General features: G+C 49.5%; 1 protein-coding gene across 1 annotated transcript in view; it reads right to left on the bottom strand.

Annotated features, from left to right (window-relative positions):
- Nucleotides 1–3797: 3797 nt before the first annotated feature.
- Nucleotides 3798–19230, bottom strand: part of PPIP5K1 (diphosphoinositol pentakisphosphate kinase 1) — a 47143-nt gene continuing 31710 nt past the window's right edge. The window contains exons 27-31 of the mRNA XM_059824016.1: nt 17269–17331; nt 14523–14702; nt 7323–7460; nt 6776–6889; nt 3798–5540 (exon numbers count right to left, since the gene is read on the bottom strand). Coding sequence (XP_059679999.1) covers nt 4849–5540; nt 6776–6889; nt 7323–7460; nt 14523–14702; nt 17269–17331 — 1187 coding nt within the window. The 3' untranslated portion in view covers nt 3798–4848. The remainder of the gene's footprint in view (nt 5541–6775; nt 6890–7322; nt 7461–14522; nt 14703–17268; nt 17332–19230) is intronic.

Here is a 19230-nt window from a genome sequence, read left to right as displayed (position 1 = left end):
CTGGGAGGCTGTGACCGTACACGCATTTCCCAAAGGTGTACAGTGGTGGGAGTCTGAGGACCTGTTCAGCACCATCCCACAGAGCAAAGCTCCCCAGCCGGCTGTTGAGATGGACCATGCAGGCTGCGGTGAACACATCTACTGCAAGCTGTTCTGCAGGAGAAGGGAGGCAAAATCAGGTTACCGTAGCAGAAAACACAAGCAGCAGCGTGCAGGGAAGTGGTGTAAATCACATAAGCATGTCCTGAGGAAGCAATGCTCCTCCAGCAATAAGCAGGAGTATGCTGAGGCTGGGAAGCTTTCAAGTGCCCGTGGGACCTGGATAGAAGCATCAGTGTTGATCCATGGGCAGGTATCTGCAAGGAGGAACTGGCTCAGCCCAGACAGCCAAAGCAGGCCTTGGCTTTGCCAGGGCTACAGTTCAGCGACAAACTGGACTTCTCTCAACTCAGACAAGAGGAGGCAAGCAGCAATCCTTCAAACTCCCGGGCCTGTTGTTCTCCTATGGCCAGCAAACAGAGCAGGCATCAGCTGGGCAGCACTGGAGCCAACAGTCCTGGACCACAGGAGGAGGGGGGAAATGGGACTCTCACACCAAGGACAGAAACCAGCCGTCCTCCGCTGGTCAGCTACACCCATCACCAGCTGCGCTGGACTTGGGGAGATAAGGGTTAGCAATTTGGGGGGAACTGGCATGGCTGAGAAACGAGAAGAACAATAAGCAAAAGACAGGTCCCAGTAAGGCAATATGGCCCTCCCTTAATCAGCTCCTTCAGTATTTGCAAACTGATGAGCCAGAGGAGTGTCCAAGGCAATAGCAGCAACATTGAGTTTGAGTTTGGTCTTGTTTCAACAATCAGGGCTGCCTGGACCTTGCCATGCCAGCGGCCCAAAGCCTGCATATGCCGTACAACCTGACAGTTGCTCCGTCTCCAAGGACTTAGCTCGTACATGCTGACTAACAGAGGACCTGTCACTTCCCACAGCCTACACAAGACATTGCCATGCTCCAGCTACTTGGTATAGACAGTTGCTATTTCCTGCCTGTTCTGCCCAACCTGGGCCCATTTCTCCATGCTTCTTTCCCACCGCACACAGTGACAACAATTCAGGAAAAGAGTTTTGCTTAGCTGCATCTGCCAGGGATTTGACAAGCCTGATCCAAACTATCCCAGCTACTGTAGGCAAAGTTTTTGGCTACAGCCAGCCAGAGACACAGGACTGTGCAGCAGCCATTTCTGCACATCACTACTTATGCAACCCAAAAGCATTTGAAAGTGCAGCTTATGCATCAGCATAGATCTGAGGAGTCAGAACTGGCTTTGGCAGGATTAAGCCAAAAATACTGGCTCTTGCCATTGTATCCAGAAATTGTGCAACTGTCCTTTTCTTTTTTCTCTCCTTTGTGACTCACAGCACTTCCTTACACCACCCTTCTGTTTGGAAAGGGCTTCGTTGTTAATCACTGCTGCTGCTAAGCCAAGAAAAATGTGGTAAAGACACTGCATGAGAGCAGACAGTCAGTGCTCAGATTTCACAACACACTGCAGGTGTTCAGTTGGAAGTGTTAGAGCATCATGAAAGACTATAAACTTCTCAACAGCGGCAGCTATTAAGCAGCTCTTTTAAAATAAAGGGCACCGTCTCTTCTTGGCCTACCTATCGAAGAGAGCAGACAGACTAGAACCCAGTTCTTGCACCACTGCAGGCAGCCCAACTTTCTCCTTGGCTGCCTGCGGGACAATACTTGCCTTTGAGTTCAGGACATTTGCTTCCGCAGCATAAGCACTGCTAGCCACACGTAACCAGGCTGTCTCCCTGTTACTCTGCCCTGCATCAGGAGGCCCTCTGATCCTACAAACTGGCTGCGGAACAAAACTTCTCAGAATTACCCGCATGCAAAGTACCAATGCAGGCAGGCAATTTCTGACTAGAGGACTCTAGCAACCAAAAGATACAGTCAGAAGCCGAAATTAGACACTAATTAGAATTTGTAGACATATTCTCAATTTAGGGATATGGAGCTTTGTATTTCTCATCATAGCAAAAACCCTCCCAGCCTCTCCCCTGGGCCTAATCTCTCGCTGAGCTTCAGAGCCACAGCTGCGAGCTGCTTCCCAAGCGTCACTCCCTTTTCATTTCCAGGTGAAGAAATGGGCTGAAGGTTGGGGAACATTACAAATAACAGCGGTTCTTGTGAGTGGCAGCAATCTACCCAGGAGTTCAACTACTGCAGCACTCAGCCGTCCCTTCTTGCAGAACGCGGCCTTCAGAGCCTCGCAAGAAAGACCACTTTTGTACTCAGCTAACACGGCACGTCCCGCAGCAGCCGCCCTTGGGCGGTGCTACCACAGCACTCGCGCTGTGCCTGCCAAGCGCTGGCAGCAGCCGGACACTGCAGCCAGCAACCGCCTTCTCTGGGGGAAAGGGTTCCCAACTGCAAAGCGCCCTCCGGGCTCCCCTGGCACCCAGAGTCCAGCCTGTCTCCTGCGCTGCTTGGCAGTATGGCAGGAGGGCAGCTGGCACTGAGAGCGTCCACTGGCTGTTTTCTTGCAATGCAGGGGGAGCAGGCAGGCAGGAGATCTGCGGGGCGTTTGTACGCAGTAAAGCCATCCCACCGGCAGGCTCCAGGGCCCTAGGAGCGATGAGCAACCAGCTGTGTGGGGGTGAGCACCTGAGAGCCAGGCCCTCACCCTACAGGAGCCTGCTCCGTGAGCCGCTCGTGCCACCGCTGAAGGAGCTGTGCCACCGCTGAAGGAGCCGTGCCCCGCTCAGCAATGACAGCCTGCGGCGGGTGATGCTGGGTCCATCACAGCAACCACCCTGCCCAGGCCTGGGCCGCGGTCTCCGCTCCGTGGGTGCAGAGGTAGGCGCTGACTCCCCCAGACAGAAACACACAAATCCTGGCAGGAGATACAGCTCTTGTGTCCGGCAGGGACCCTGCTGCCGGAGCAGCGGTGCTGGCAGCGGCAGGTGCCATGCACTACTGAGCCTGGGAGGGCGCGGGCAGGGCGGCGGGGGCACGGGCGCGGGCATTGCCGGAGGGGCGCAAGCGGGATCTGGTGCTGCTCTGCCTCCCGCGTTCCTGCAGCCGTCTCTCGGGACAGGGACATGCTGCAAGCCTGCAGCCTCAGCCCGACGGCACCGGCCAGGGTATCTGTCCTTCCAGGTCTCTAATGCAGGGTTGCCAATGAAAGCCAGAGGGCTTTCTCACAGCCCGAGACAGGCCCTTCTCCCAGACCCCAGCACACATCCCTTTGTGAGCAGGCTGGCACAGCCCTGCGGCAGAGGGGGACCAGGCCTCCTCCTAGCACAGTGCTGCGCTCGAGGCAGCTGTACGACTGCTGCATTTCAAGCGCAAGTAAACATGACCTTTCTTAAATACCCAAACTGGCAGCTAGGGATTATCAGGCATGAGGAAGAGGACATGGTACCCAGGACGTGCTTGGAACTGATGAGAAGGTGTGGATCAAGTGAAAGGAGCTGAACACGCTGCCCCAGCATCTTTCCTCTACCGTAAACCGCCCTGGGAAGCCAGAACCTCTTCTCCAGTATGACCGGTTCTTCTGTGGAGGAAAAAAGAGGTGTCTGGCCGCCTTGAGCAAAGCCCCACGCCTGTGCACTCACTTCAGTTGTGACTTCAGCCACAGGTCCTCTTCCAGGACAGCGGAGAATGAGCGGGGCTTGCTGTCCCAGGCACCTGCAAGCTCTGGCACACATGCACTGCTGTGCAAGTCAGCATCAGAGACAGAGAGACACCAGACCCACAGCATAAATTTACTGTGAACACACATCACCACAACACAGCGCGGAGATCTTTGGGCACAGCTTCACAAAAACACAGATCCTAGCTACAGACAAACACGCAGACTTGTCCATAAATACAGGAGGCGCAGGAGGCACAGCCCTGGCCTGCACTCAGGATGCGGCAGGGACACCCGTGTCAATCTTGCCCTCAGGCTTGTGCTCACAAGTCATTTACATAAATATGTATTAAATACTTTTCATTTTATATATAATAAAGATTTCTCCTTATTGGTTTCTAATAATCCTGATTTGTTCAAATAGCAGTTTCTTTTAATTTCTGTCACCAAGACTTCAGAGCTGTACCCTGCCTGACCCTTGGGGACTAGAAAAAAACCCGTGTGTGTCCTCCCTGCCCACCTCTCTCAGGCTGGATCCCCAGGCTCCCGCCTGCCTGCCCCAGCCCAGCAGCAAAATATTCAGGTCCACGCCAAAGAGACGTTTTCTTGCAAGTGGCAGTCTTCAACCTGATCCCCTCATTACTCTCCTTCCCACACATTCTGCTTCTCCTAGTCTTCCTGCCATGGACTCTCCGGACCTGTTTTTGGTGGCCAGTGGTGGGAATTGAGAGAGGAAGAAGGAAGGAACAGAGAGGAGGTTGGTGGTTGTGATGGATCCGATTACTTTGGACCCAGAATGCCTTTCTCTGAAAGCTATGGGCCAAAAAATCGCAAGGGAGCATCTGTCCCCTTTGGACTTACCACCCCAAAAGCCTTGGCTCTACCAGTCCTCTAACTCTGCTGTCCCAGTGACCATACAGCCCTTGGGACACCAATGCAGCCCCATGTCCCTGCTCCATGGAGGTGCCATGCCAGTACCAAGACTGCATTTGTGGTTCATTTAACAAGGCAGATGGGGCATTGTCTCTTGCCGAATGGCAAAGAGCTGGCTTGTGGAGGAGCAGAGCAGACTCTTCCACACCCCAGAGTCCTGTGGCCTTGGGACATGGCTTGTGCTGTGGACAGCCAGCTGCATGAGGTGCTGTGCAGGAAGCTGGGCTGCCTCCAGGCTAGAAGCGCTTGCAGTGTGCTGTCCAGTGAGCCACTAATTCTGCTGATCCTCCCAACAGAGCAGCTGCAGCTCCTCCGTGCTTTTCTCAGGAGGCAGTGGCTGCACCTGGCACGGGTGACCAGACAGAACCTGGCCTGACAGAGCACTGTCCCCCAGCAGCTCCTTGCCCATATGTTCTGGGTCCAAGACCTCTCCCAGCAGCTCCTCTTCGCAGGGCACCAAGATCTCCTTGGACAGCCCTGACTGATCCAGGCCAGTCATTCCCCCTGTATACGCCTCACCTGGCTTCACTCTCTCCCCGGCCAGCCTTATATCAGACCCTGCACCACACTTCAGGTTCCCTGTGTTACTTGGCTCTAACATTTCCCCAGCTGATTCTTCTTCATCCAGCTCCACCTTGCTCTTCTCTGGGTTAGAGTCCTCCTCCGCCAGCTCCTTCTTGCACAGCTCCAGGACCCTGCCTGCCTCTGGGCCCTTATTCCAGGTCAGGGTCTCTGGAGCAATTGGCTCCGCCACCGACAACCCAGACATCCCCACCTCCACATCGAGCCCTCTGCCTGGAAGCTGTCTTTCTCCTTGCTCAGGGGACTGGCTCGTCAGCTGCTCCTCACTTCCTGGGGGACTGATGGAAAGTTTCTCAGTGAAGCTGAAACGAGCGCAGTTGTCCACAGAGGTTGGGGAGGATGGGCCTGCACTGGAGACAGTACTGGAGGGGCCACTGCTGTCTGCAAAGAGGAAGAAAAATCTTAAACATTTAGCTGATATTTCCCCAGCCCAAAGCCTGGGCAGACCCAAGATGTCACAGTCCCACAGTTCTACAACCAACAGGTGAGGGTCATCTGCATGCCATGCAACCTGGCAGGGGTCCGCAGCTGCTCTTAGGTGTGTTTCTGGCAGCTCAGCTGACAAAAACCCAGGCACAAACACCACACTTACATCTTGGCATACAGTGCTATGTTGGCATATAGCCAAGAGTGGATTCTGTTGTCATTATAGAGCAAAATGTGAAATGTGGTGTTGGGCTTTGAGCTGAAAAGCAGTTTCTTTCATTCCCTTATTATTACAGAACACTCTCAGCTTCAACTTTGCTCCTCTTGGTTCCTGACCCACACAATCCCTGAATGTTGAGCTAGTCACCACTGGAAGAAGAAATATTGCTTCTCCACTGACGGTTATTCTTGCCTTATATTGTACAATGAGCAAAACTAGAGAACAGATCTAGATTGTATCTAATCTAATAAAGGGGGGAAGAGTAAACTGCTTTCAGCCCGATCAGTTCCCTGACCTTGCTGCCTACACACACACTACTCCTGGCACAAGGAGTGTACAGCCAGGAGAAGAGTAGGACTGCTCTTTCAGTGGCAACCTTGACTTGTGTTATTAAAGGCATTTGCTGTGCCACTGTTGGCTAACCCTTTCCCCTTCGAGTGCCAGTCAGATCTGCAAAGGGGACTAACTAACAGTCACCAGCTCTGCAGAGACTGTGTGAGGCAGAAAAGCCTGTAAGCGAAGAACTGAACGATCGGCTGTCCTATACGGAGCTCTGGGTGAGGCATGTACGTGGCTGGTTAGGAAAGGAAGGCATTTCCACATGCCAACACTGAGTTGGCCTTGTGTCATGGAGAATCACAAAACTTGAGATGAAAATGAAATGCATTCAGGCCCTCCATGTCCTAGTGCACAAAGCAGAGGATGTCTGGAGAGACAGCACCCATCCAACAGTAGACATCCCCACGATATACAATACTACAGAGAGTCCCTTTCTGCGTCTGTCTTTGGAAGCTTTTTCACAGGGTATACGACTACTTTCCCTTTTACCTATTTCCCCTTTCTGTTTCTGTTCCTTCAAGGGCAGAGCATAGAAACCCTGAGCACCAATACTTGGCTTCCACCATTTGGCACCCCTTACTTCCCTCCCTCACCATCACATTCACCCCAATCAAGAAGGGAGCACACTCACACCAAGGGGGCTTATCCGAACGCTGGCGCAGTGGCAAAGAGGATGATGACAGGATTCGCTGGGACATAAAGGGGTCTCCTGGTATCTGGCTGCCAATCATTGAATCAAACAAAGCTTCAAGAAAAAAAATACACAGATCAGTAATATTCAGACAGACATAAAGGAATGGCTCATAGCCCAGCAGCTATGAGCAGGCACTCCAGGCAGAGCTCAAGAACAGTGCAAATTCAGAGCCATGCCTGTCCCTCAGCTCCTGGGAATCTGAGGCTAAGATTTCCCAAGCTGGAGTTTGTATTCACGTCATCATATTTATCAGCTACAGACAGACCTGACCGATTACTTGTCTCTCAAGTAAGTGGCCTCGGATGCCCCTGAGCTGGATCCCATGGCTCACTCCTGGGCTAGAACACCCTGGAACAGGTTTCAGAGACTGCACTTTTTGCCAGTCCTGTCAGGCTGATCTGTCCCAATAATGTAAAAGACCAAAAGGTCTCCTTGCTTCGACTCTGTTCCGGCTTACCCAGAGACGAGCCCACCTCGCCAGTACCTGTGGTAGACTGGACGTGTGATTCGCTGCAACTCCTGCACACAGCTGTCAGGAACTCGTTGACCTGTCGCAAAGAGAGGGAGTTGTGCAGGGTCTCCAGGGGATAAATGGTGGGAACCATGGAACAGCCTTCAAAACCTGGAAAGAAACCGCATCAGAAAATGAATAGAGCAAACAGCAACCTAAATCCATGCAGGACCACTCATGGCTGAAGGAACTGGGCAGTCTGGGAATCAAACAACAGGCACACTCAGGCCTAAGGTCACCTCTTCTAGGCCAAGAAAATCGCCACTAGGCAATCACATGCAATAACAGACCTGAAAGCAAGCGTCCAGGCACACGCACAAGGAGGGGGAAGAGGAGGAAATGTATCTAGCAGCAGCCATGTTTGCTGCAAAGGCTGTGACCCTTTTGCTAAAATATATGGTTATGATGGAGAACTTGGCACAGTGCCCCACACTTTACAGAAGCTAAACAGAATTTGAGTGAAGTCAACATAATTTCCATGAAAGGACTCCCACCACTAGTGACACCCCAGCCTGGGACACAGTCCACCCTCTCCCCATCAGCAAGGTAGGGCACACTGCTACAAATGCAGGGAGCGGCAGAAGCTCCCTCTCTCACAGCAGACCCTCCGGTCTACGCGTGACAGACTGTCTCCCAAGGAAGAGCTGGGCAACAGTTTGAATTATTTGTCCCCTTAAGAAGACTTCACTGCCAGCAAACCCAGAATTAGTAGAAATAGGTATCTCAACATTTAACAGACACTTGCTCAGAGCTAAGCTGCATCACAACCATTCACAATAAATTCTTTGCTACTCAAGCCAGCAGAGTAGTACAGCAAAGCATCTTCCTCTTCATCCAAGCTTCTTGGCAATGCTTTGTGGCACCAAGTCAACCTGAAACTGTCAGAGGAGCAAAGAAGAAACAGAGGAGTCTCTGGGCATATGGGAATGAGGCCTCCTCCTGCTCTGCACCTCTTGAGTTTAAGGCGTCTAAACTTCTTAAGCTTAGGCTTCCCATTCTGTGACTCCCTAGCTCCCTCTGAGGAGCTCAGAAAGACCCTGGGGAAGGAATTGGGCTTGTTCCTACAGAGAAGGAAAATTACTTTGAAATGCAAGAAGTACAACAGCTCTTGATGCACTACTGTGTCAGGATTGCTGCTCAGCACCCTGGCAGGCTAAAATTGATCCCTGCAGTTTGACAGCACCTAAGGAGAAGACCTAGAGCACATGGATTACCTGCTAAGTGTAGTCATTGTTCCAGTCACCTCCAGGACAGTCTCTGCACCAATCTGCTCACCTAACCCAGTTCTGCAAGAGGCAGGGAGCAGGAGCCAGCAGATGGTATTTAGAGTGAATCCACACGCAATATGAGGAGGCTGCAGACCAGATCATCACCAGTTTGCAGTGCTGCAGAGACATTCACTGTCGTAACAGCTAACAGAGATAAACCCCTCCAGACAGTCCAGAGAGGTTTCCTATGCCACAAGGGGCCTACAAACCTCAATTCAAGACATGAAGGATAAAAAAATCCTTGGCTAGGACGAAGGAATGTGAGACACCAGCAGAATACCATACTCTTCTGTCCCTTGTTGAGAAGTCCTTAGAGTGGAAGTGCTGAATAAGAAGGAGTATCTGTTCATTATTTTCTCATAGGCATTCTGGGAGACAGAGCTAAAGGAAAAGGGTGAGGGCAAGACTTAACGAAAAGCCACGCGGAGATGGTTGTGGAGCAGCATAGTATGAGGCTAATGTCATTTCACAACAGAATCTGGTTTAAGAGGGGCCAAAGTTGGCTCAGCTATCAGGGTCTCCAAAGAAAAAGGGAAGAAGTTTGAATATAACATAGGGCAAAGTAACATAGTGACAAGATACACTGGAGGCACTGATGGGGATCTGAGTGCTTGGGCACTCCTCTGATAAAAAGAGGAAATGAAAGGTCCAGCGTTAAAGGAAACACGGAACACTGACAACGCTGCTGATGTGAAATGATAGACCTATATCCCCGAAGTGCCAAATGCCTGCTTGCGCAGCTCTGCTCAGCACTGTGTCACTTAACCGGTTTCAAGCAAGTAGAGAAAAAAGCAAGAGTTTCCCTTCTCAGGGTGACGCACTACTATTTTCAAGGAATCCCCCTTTTGTATATGGCAGCCCACTTCCCTGCGCACCTCCCTTGACCTGCTTAGCTGCTGTGGGGAGACCAACAATGGCAGTTTCATGCCACCAGAGCAGAGCCAAAGAAAAAGTTACCACTACAGACGGTAATCCTTCTATGTATGGCAGCAGCAGCCAGAGTCCCCAGCGAAGGCTCTGACCACTGCTGCACCACACACATTTAGCAAAGAACTGACATCTTATGAAAGGGCAACGGAAATAAAGCATGAGTGCAAACCACAGGACCCTTTCTAGCCTGACAGTCACCCAGCGCTGATTGCTCGATTACTGCTGATGCTTCCTGAAACTCTTTTCCTGGGGCCTGCAGGGCAGGAGTCTGTGATGTGGACAACAGCACAAGAAATTAGAAAGAATTCCTTTCATTTTGTACCAAAGTCAAACAGCAGCGAACAGAGGAACAAGTTCAATTTTTCATTTCATTCAGGTTTGACTACACTAGCTGCGTTAGGGGTGCAGAAGGCAATCCGCTTCCTCCACAGTGAGGCCAGCCCTGCAGGGAGAGGCATGTGGCGGGGGTCTGCAGACCAGAGTAGCTAAAAATGAATCCCAAAGTCAACTGCAACCTTCTCCAGGCAATGGGTACAGCGTGGTTATGTCTCCAAAATTTTTGTTCCGTAAAATAGGAAGAAACCATCTGTTAAGAGTAAAGAAAACAAGATTTGGTTATGGCAAAAACCTTAAGATACACAAGGCAGAGGAGTCTGCTGAGTACTTATTATTTTGGATGTCCAAGGAGACTGCGTGTGATGTGGGGGAGCAGCTATGAGGGAATCTGCACTCTGAATCAATAATGCAGCAGCATCCTGACACAGCAGCAGAGAGAATGGTACTGCCTGAAGAGCCATTCTGCAGGTGAGAGCACCAGCGGTACAATCCACGTAGAGGATTACAAGTCCTGTTTTCACTCCCCCAGGCATGCTGAGGCCAAGGCTGAAGGCCCACCCACGTTACAGCTGAGTTGACTATGTTCCAGTTTGAGCTCTTCTCCCCGGAGCTTCACGTTCTTGGCATGTGCACACTTCACTGCACGCTGTCAGAGAGTCTACTTGGTGTAATCACAGTTTATGAAGAAGTCTTCCAGATGTTCAAGGAGGGAGTGACTCTCCCCTTCGAGTAAGACTGTTTCAGAGCTGCCTAGTACTGACACACAACACTCCATAAGAGTATTAAAAAGGTGATTTGGGTATAAGGACCCTTTTGCAGAGATCATCTAGCACACTATACCATACAAAGCAAAAGGAGACTTGCACCTGTCTCACATTTTTCCATCTAAATCAGAGAATCCCAGATTTCTAGGAGACTCCAGCAGGCACACAGATACTGTTGTGAACAGCTACCTCTTAGCAGATGACCTCAAAGAACAAGTCAAGAAGCACCACCTTTTTAACTGGACTACACAATGATGAATTCTTAAATAGCCAACACCTACTTTATGATTACATGGCTTGAACGCCAAGCAAATACATTACAGATCTCTGAGTGAACCCTATATGCTGTGTTACCCCATCCCTCTTTCACTGCAGATGTTATGGGTACTTGCATCCATTTAGCTGTATCTTCTTCAGTCACCCTGAGGTCTGAAAGAAAATTCAACCAAAGGTGTCAGCAGCAGAACTAAAATAAGCAGATTTTTATATTGGGAAAAGGGAAGAACAAGGGAGAAAACAAGACCTTCAATTCATTTGCATCTTCTGGATTACTGCAAGAGATGTCCCAGTCTAAACCCTTTAGAGGAAATCAATACCATTTCATTAAGAGGAAGCATCTAATTTGAATCAAGGTAACACAAATTTTCCTAAAATTTATGTATGTCCCAGAGAGACAAGAAGAAAGCTTACTGTAAAATATGAGTTGGGAAAGTTGAGTTTATACAGAACACATGGACCCCCCAGAATGAAATCGGTGTTGGTGTGATTATCCCCTCAGAGCCGGTACTTCAGCAGATCCCCTGGGAGCCAGGAGACTTCCTGGCTAGTGGGCATGACAAAGAGCAGTCTTCAAGTAGTCCAAATGGCATGTTCCTCAGCTTTACTAAGCTTGAGCTGAGGTCCAAAATACGGCAAGCTTCTCTACTAGCAGAGTGGGCTCGTTATAAGAGAGAACATACTCGCTGCTGCAGCAGGCTGGCAAGTAGAAGGCAGCCTAACTGCTGTCAGCAAAAGGCAAAGCCAAATGCCAAGGAAGACTCAGATGAGAAGTCTTTCTGGTTCAAAGCAATCCTTTTTGTGTATTATATTTTTGCCTGAGAGTTCTGAACATTACTACACACAATTTGATTAGCAGAAGCTGCCGAGTTACTACCCAGCTCTCCAGCTGTGAACCCTACATTGGAATGGAGAGGGTGCCTGTTCCTTTCTAAAGGAGATCCTGAAAGCAACAGGCAGACCAACAGCACCTGGCACATCCCCAAAAGGTCTTTACGCCAAAGGTCTGTATGCCAGCTCTTCTGGAGTAAAGCAGCACTTGCCCAGCCTCAGCACAGATCCTGAAGGGCATGGGAGAAAGCACACTCAGCACGTTCCTCTCCAACATGCTTGGTCAGTCCAGCCTTATTTTGTTGGTCACATGTGCCAACATGTATATTTGTGTGACTTTATATATGCATACATGATATGTACACGAACTAGGATTTTTTGCTAACCAGCCTTTCTAAATTTAAGCCTGTACAGTCAGCCTGAAGGTCTATCCTAGTTCAGCACCTCTCTGCCCATGGTGCCAGAAGCGGCTACAAATGAAGGAGTATGACACTAGACAGCATGTAGTGACTCTTCCCCCAAGCAGTCCCCCAAACTCCCGTGACCTGTGGCTCAGAACTGCTCTGAACCTGATGTGTCTCTTCCATATTCTCCAGTCTTACCTTGAACTCAGTTAAGCTGCTAACACCCCATGTACTGCGGTGAGGAGTTTCACTCTGCGTGGAAAAAATCACTTCTGTCTGAAGCTGCCTCTACTCACTCCATCAGAAACTTCCTAGCTCCTGTACTGGAACAGACATTGAACTGCGGATCCCCACCACCCCTCTCCAGGCCACTCCGACCACTATCACAAACATCCTTCCCAGACTACAGATTTCTACCTTTTCCACATCATCCCAAGTGGTGATGGTCAGACCAGAGCCCACCATTTTATATATGGATTTGGGGCTGTTTCCCCTTGTCATTTAAATTTATTTACACTGAACATCACCTGCTGTTTTACTGTCCACTCATTATCAGAAGGTCATTCTCTGTTTCTTCACAGCTGACCTTTGGCTTCAGTACCACTATAATTCATTACCAACATGAACTTACTTCACACTCTTTTTCCCAGCTATGACCACACAGATAAGCACAGGTTCCCAGGCAGATTGCTTCAGGGCTCCACCATTGATCCTTCCAACCACGGATGCCAACTGCATACTTTTAACTCCCTGATTCTATCTTTTAATTCAAGTTTTCTTTATGTGGATAGAAGTACGGTTGAAAGCCAAGAACGAGAGGATAGCAGTACGTAGTTTTCACAACGGGGGGAAGCTGGGCTGTCAGCTACAGAGACTGGAGAAACGTCTGCTCTGAGAAGAACCCCAGCAAGAATCCCAAACACGCTAATTAACTGTGGGCTTGATGACAGACTGAGAAAACAGCAAGAAAGAACTCACTGATTGCAGAGATCTGATTTCCACACAGGACGGCAGCTACGCTGAGGTACGTAACTCATACGTTTGGCTGCGTTAGGACAGGCTGCACAACCCAACACCATGCTGCAATATTTGGCATATCGCTGCCCAAAGCACTGAGTTCATTTCCTCTCCCTACCGGAGCTCACAGGAGATGGCTGAGATCTGCAGCAGGGGAAGCTCAGCTTTGGCTTTGGAGCAGTCTGCTGTGTTCCAGCATCTCCTCCCTTGAAGCAATTTTGCTCCTTTTTAGTATTTGTTGCTAGGAGACCAAGGATTGTCCTAATTATATATGAAAAGTAACTGCCATCTCCAAGTTGTCTACTTGACAGAAAGGGCCATATCAAGAAAAAACAGACTGTGGAAGAAAAATTCTCTTTTCCAGGCTCTGAAAACACTCGACCCTGCTGCTTCACTATGTGAAAAGCTATACTGTCTCTGCCCCTTCCACTTACGAGTCTGAATGAAAAAGGAGGTCCATGCATCACACCACACAGCTCAGCAAGCCACATGCACCAAGCAGGTTTTATGGTGCAAGGTAAACATTAACAGCCAGCCCTAGCTAGCTGCCCCTCTCAGAGAGGAATCTTTCTACTTGTCTTAGAAGCACTGAGACCTCAATGCATCAGACTTCCCATCTGTGCCAGAGGCTGACAAATACCAGAGAAACAGTAGCAAGTTTTGATTTATAACATCTAGACTCAATACTGAAATCGCCTACCTCTTCCCACCAGAGACATGACATGCTGCAAAGGTCCTAACAGACAGAACAGATGCCATGCAATGCAGCCACACAGAAGCTCAGTTTCTGCCCTATCTTAACTTGGTCTCTCTAGAAACAACACAATCCCACAAGCACTCACTTCCCCCAAATTTCCACAGCAAGTTCACTCTGCATGTGACCAGCTGCAGCGCCTCCTTAATCTTCTTTCTTCCCATACTCTTACTGTTCATTTTGGTTCCTCTGTTAATGGGACACCTCGCGGCACCCACTGAGATCTGCACAGGGGTATCATGCCAGCAGGGCATCACACCGGTAGGAGCTCAGCATCTAACCTGAAGGAAGCTTAAGGGCTTACCCTGGCTAAAGGAAGGAGGCAACGAACAATTGCCAAGGATGGAAAGAGCACAGTTACAGCCACACGAAGAGCACCGGCTCCATGTGGAAAGGCTACTACCTCAGGCTCCAAAACTGCCAGGTGCAATAGCCCACACAGCTTGCTGCAGCAGCAGCCCAGAGATTTAAGGGATGCAATGAGGGAAATGCTTTCCTTTTTAGAAGCAAAGCATACTTTGCATTCTCAAGCAGACAGTGGTCCCTGCTGAGCTACAAGAGCATGGGACCAAGGCAGCTGCAGCGTGCAGTACCGTAAAGACACTCCAAGTCCTCCTGCCCTGAGATCAGCCAGCTCCTGAAGAGGCGCAGGTGGTAGGAGCACTGCTGGAGGTGATGGGCTAGAGTGGCATCCAGGGAGATGTTCCGGCTCGTGGCATAGTCAGAGGAAAAACGGCGCAGCAACTGGGCAACGTGGTGGTGCTCAAATGCATCTGGAGGAAAGGGGGCCACAGAGAGTGAGAGGAGAGGGGCAGGTGCAGCTGGGGATAGAGAAATTGTGGAGATGTGGGGATGGAGCTCGCAGCACCAGGGCCACTGCTGGGAAAGACCCACACCACACACTGAAGCCCAATCCCTCCCGCAGCGAGCAGGTCAGGAATACCCTTAGATCTACATACCCCCAGGCACAGTGCAGCAGGCCAGCCTCCCACCCGGCCCAGCCTTTGCCAAGCACAGCTGCAGCGCAGAGGCAGTCCCCAAGCATCGAGGTTTCGTCTTAGTAAACAGAAGTCTGAGAAACGAATAAATTTTAGGATATGTTCCAAGTCCAGTACAGTTCAGGTTGGACTAGATAAGAAGGTCAGGCCCACACTCGCCCTCCCCTAGCTGAGAGAAGAAATCCAGGCTGCCAACGGAGCATTTGAGTCCTGCATCCAAACACAGCCAGCCACCTCAGCACGTGGAAGAGAGCAAATGACCCGACATCAAACAACCGGAGGCTGTGAAAGGGACGCGGGGGGACAGCAGGGTTTGACTGAGAGCATAGTGCTTAGAGTGTGGAAGAACAGAGGGGGCACAGAAGTGCTGACCTCCCCCCTCTAGACTCTCAGAACAGCCCTGTGCAATCTTCTGTGATATCCTTGCATGGCAGACAAGATACGAGCATGCAGGTATGTCTCCTCCTCCAGGTATACAGCCTCAGGATTCATGTCAGGCTCCAAAGACTCACGAGACCAGGGCATAAAGCATCTGGCCTGACGCCGTGCTTGGCCACTGCTCTGGTTCACCCATCCCATTTCACCATAGAGAGGCAGCTCTTCAGAAACAAAATCCAGATTCAGAGCTGTGAATAGCTTTTGCATCCTCAGGTGAGTGGTTCATGTGGCTAAACATCCTTCCTGCTAAAACCAGTGCCAGGCCTAGACCAAATATGCCTAACTTCAAGCTCACACCTGCTGGACCGCTGTCTTTGTTTTCTTGATTAAGGAGCACTTTGCCATTAGAAATATTCATTGGGTTCTTCAGAAAAACCTGATGCCCAGTTTCACTTTATTCTATTTGGGGCAGGGGCAGTTGCTTTACAGTGTGGCTTAGGAAAGAATGGTGCTAGGTACAAGTTTTGCTGGCAAGATAGAATGACACATCCTGCTGACATACACCACGTGAGCTCAGATGGTACCCAGACATACAAACAAATCGAGCAGTTGGCCACTCTGAGAAAAACAAAACCGAGCAAACACAGAAAATAGGTTCCCTTCAGATACTTGAAACAATAAAGCCACATTTAGCTGCCCCTTCCCCTTTCATCTTTCCCAAAACTTTGGTCTTCATAACAGTCTTCTGAACTTCTTTCATCTTCCAGATCACACAGAGCAGAATTTCTTCATATTTACTAAGCAACAAGATTGCAGAAGCAGCCTTGATCACATAAGACACAAATACTTAATCTGATATCTTCTAGTGATCTGCTTTGGCTCTAACTTGTCTCAACAGCAGGAGCCATGAGGTAGGACTGATGCTGTGAAACAAACCTTTTCAAAAGTTTCTGTGCAAGACTTGGATAATAAACACTACTTCAAGGCATCTGCTGCCACAGAGCTAATGGTCTTTAACCTCAAAAGACTCACAGTTCAGGTGTTAGGTTAGTAGCAATATGAAGCAGAGATAGTGAATCAACAGAAGCACTGTCAGATGTCCTTCTTTACCAAGCCTCTTCATAGCTACTAGCACGAGAGGAGTGAAGCAGGTCACATCACCCTGGGCGGCATGGTGCCGATCCCCTCCTACCTCAGGAAGGCGGCAGGCCCAAGCCAGCATTGTCCACCAACAGCAGATGAGTGAAAGTTCTGGAGAGACACCATTCCCAGGATAACGTCTGCAGGAAAGGTGAGCCTACTCCCACCAACACCACCATGCTTGGAGTAAGCAAGGGACCACCCTAACAGACAAGTTTGCAAATAGAAAGCCATGAGGTTACCAGTACTCCTAAGACGACTGTGCTGAGAAATACCACGCGCAGAGGGAATGCTGTTAGCACCTCCTTCTCTCCCACCGTAGACTGTGCTCTTCCAGGTGACACATGGGTAGCCTCAGGCTATCCTTGTTTTGGTCCTGCAAATCTGCGTTGTAGAAACTGAGGACCTAAGCTGCTGATGCTCTTATAGAATATGGAGTGGATATCCACCCCTCCCAAATCCAATGGTATTCTCCCCCCGACCCCCACCCCCCAAAAAAGGGAGCGTGAAAGGCGGCCTTGATGTCAGCACTGAAATTAAAGGCTGCTTTAGAAGTCCATTCACAGAGCCACTGCTCTTGCTTTTTCATCTGGGACACAAATGCCTTGGGGGGCAGCAGAGGAACCACTGAGCAGTAACAGAGAATGAATGAACAAGTTAGTCACAACGAGACAATGGGGGAAGGTGAAGCATGTTTGGACACCAGATACACAGACACAAAAAAACCACAAGAAGGCTGAGAGGAGAATATGTGCAGAGAGAACTGAACGTGAGCATGGGGTTAGAAGTGTGAGGGAACGTCAAATCAAGGAAGCAAACGTACCATTAGTCGGATGCTTTGCAAACGACACAGAAAATCGTTTTACGGCTGGCATAGACAAGAGCTCTGAGGAAATAAAAACAGATCATCTCAGTTAACAGCCTGCTTCTAAGGATCCCCCGACCTTCATATGCTTTCAGGTTCACCTTCTTCTTGACCCCCGTAACACATGCTCCCATTGGCACGGCTGTAGCACCCCGGGCACTCTCTACCTGCGGGTCTGACTGAACCTCTTGGCTTCCTTGCACTCTGGTGGCTCCCCACTTCCCTTGCACTGGCCTGCCAGGGTCTCCCCTGACACTAAAAGACCTCAGCCACACTCTCTCAGTCACAGACAGCATCTCATACCTTCCCACCACACTTCCAGCCATCCTGAGAGCAAGATGCAGTTAGGCCATGCTCACAGCCACAGGAGCACATGGCCAAGCAAGCAGCAGCACCACAGGAGGATAGTTCTCAGGATTCACCTCTGCCCAAGGAAAATGACAACCGTTCTGCAGAGGAACTGAAGAGCCCTGGCATAGGTGAGTGCAGCTCAAAACATCCTTGTAATGCAAGCTAAACAGAGCTGTTTATGAGTTTAAAGCTAAAGCAACTAACTAATTAGGGAACAAAGAGAAGACCCATGAAGACATGCCTCTGCAGTTCTGTTGCTCAAAGCATTTCAGTACAGAAGAGTTTTTGGATACACCTGTCAGAGTGGTCCTCAGGCTTCTCCTGGCCATGGCCCAGGCCAGGCCAAGCTCTCCCATGGAAATCACACATCGGACAGACAGTGCAAGGACAGATTCTATGCATCTAATGGAGTGCAAACAGATGAGCTTTAAAAGACATGGATTAGTCTCCATATGCACCAAAAAAAAAAGACTGAAAACTTCAGTTTATTCCCACTCTGGAAATTCCTCAGCTATTATGGGAAAGAACGGCCTAGACCAGACCATCTGTATGTAGGATTTGATGTGAGATCCCAGCCAATCATACCTTTTGCTGCTATTTAGGAACTTTTAGGAAATATTAGAAAATGTTTTTATTTCTCTTCCGTGTTTCATGTATCCGTTCTACCTAGTCAATAGGGTCTGTATGCCTATCCCTCTACACCAAGGTTAGGAGATACACGTTAACAGTTTATGCTCCACACCCCCATTGTGCTTCTCTAGCTACCTCCACTGACTTGGCCAAATAATATATTTAAACCAACTCTCAGACTCGCTGCAGTTTCCTTCGCCAGCATAACAGCCCTAAAAATTGTTTTTCTTTCTTTAAACTCAACAAATAGAGTGTGACAATCTTCCCTAAACATGTAATCCCTTAGAAGCGTCCGAGTCCTGGAGCTGCTGTCAGGCAGCTGGTAACCATCTCCATTCCACCCCACGTCTCCCCCTTGCCTTTACAGCACATCAATTTAAATGGTACTGCAACACAGCTTACTGGATCCCTGGCTTCAGACAAGCCAACTTCAAATCACAACCACCAGTGGACCTTCCCTCAACCTGAGGTTGGGACATAACTTTCCACTGAAGTGTACCTTAGCCCTCTTCCAGCCCCAAGCAGAAAAGACTTCAGAAACAAGGGCCATTTTAACTTCACTTGAGCAAGTCTTTGATGAAGTGCTATAAGCCATGCACCACACCTTGAAGCATCACAGCCATGAAAAAATATCAAAGGTTTCATGCAAAGATGTGCTCCAGAATCTGAAGGTTTTTGAACATTATTAGCCTGATGACTGTGAAAAAGGCCTTGTTATAAATGTGCTCCAAGAGTCTGCTGTAGCTCTTGTGGCAGTTACTGTATTTGCTCCAGTGATGTTTGGTTTAAATGCCATTCTTCGGCATTTCATTGGTGCTCATTTAAGCAGGAACATGCAGATCAAGGGCTTATTTCACACTCCAAACTACCTTCCCCAGAAGCTAAATGCCCTTCTGCCTCCTACTTGTTTTTCCAAGCCCCCCACTTCTTCCTCACAAC

Source organism: Gavia stellata, chromosome 13 (assembly GCF_030936135.1).
Source record: "Gavia stellata isolate bGavSte3 chromosome 13, bGavSte3.hap2, whole genome shotgun sequence".
Taxonomy (NCBI): Eukaryota; Metazoa; Chordata; class Aves; order Gaviiformes; family Gaviidae; genus Gavia; species Gavia stellata.
Note: the sequence above shows the minus strand (reverse complement) of the source record. Positions and strands in the feature narration are given on the sequence as shown.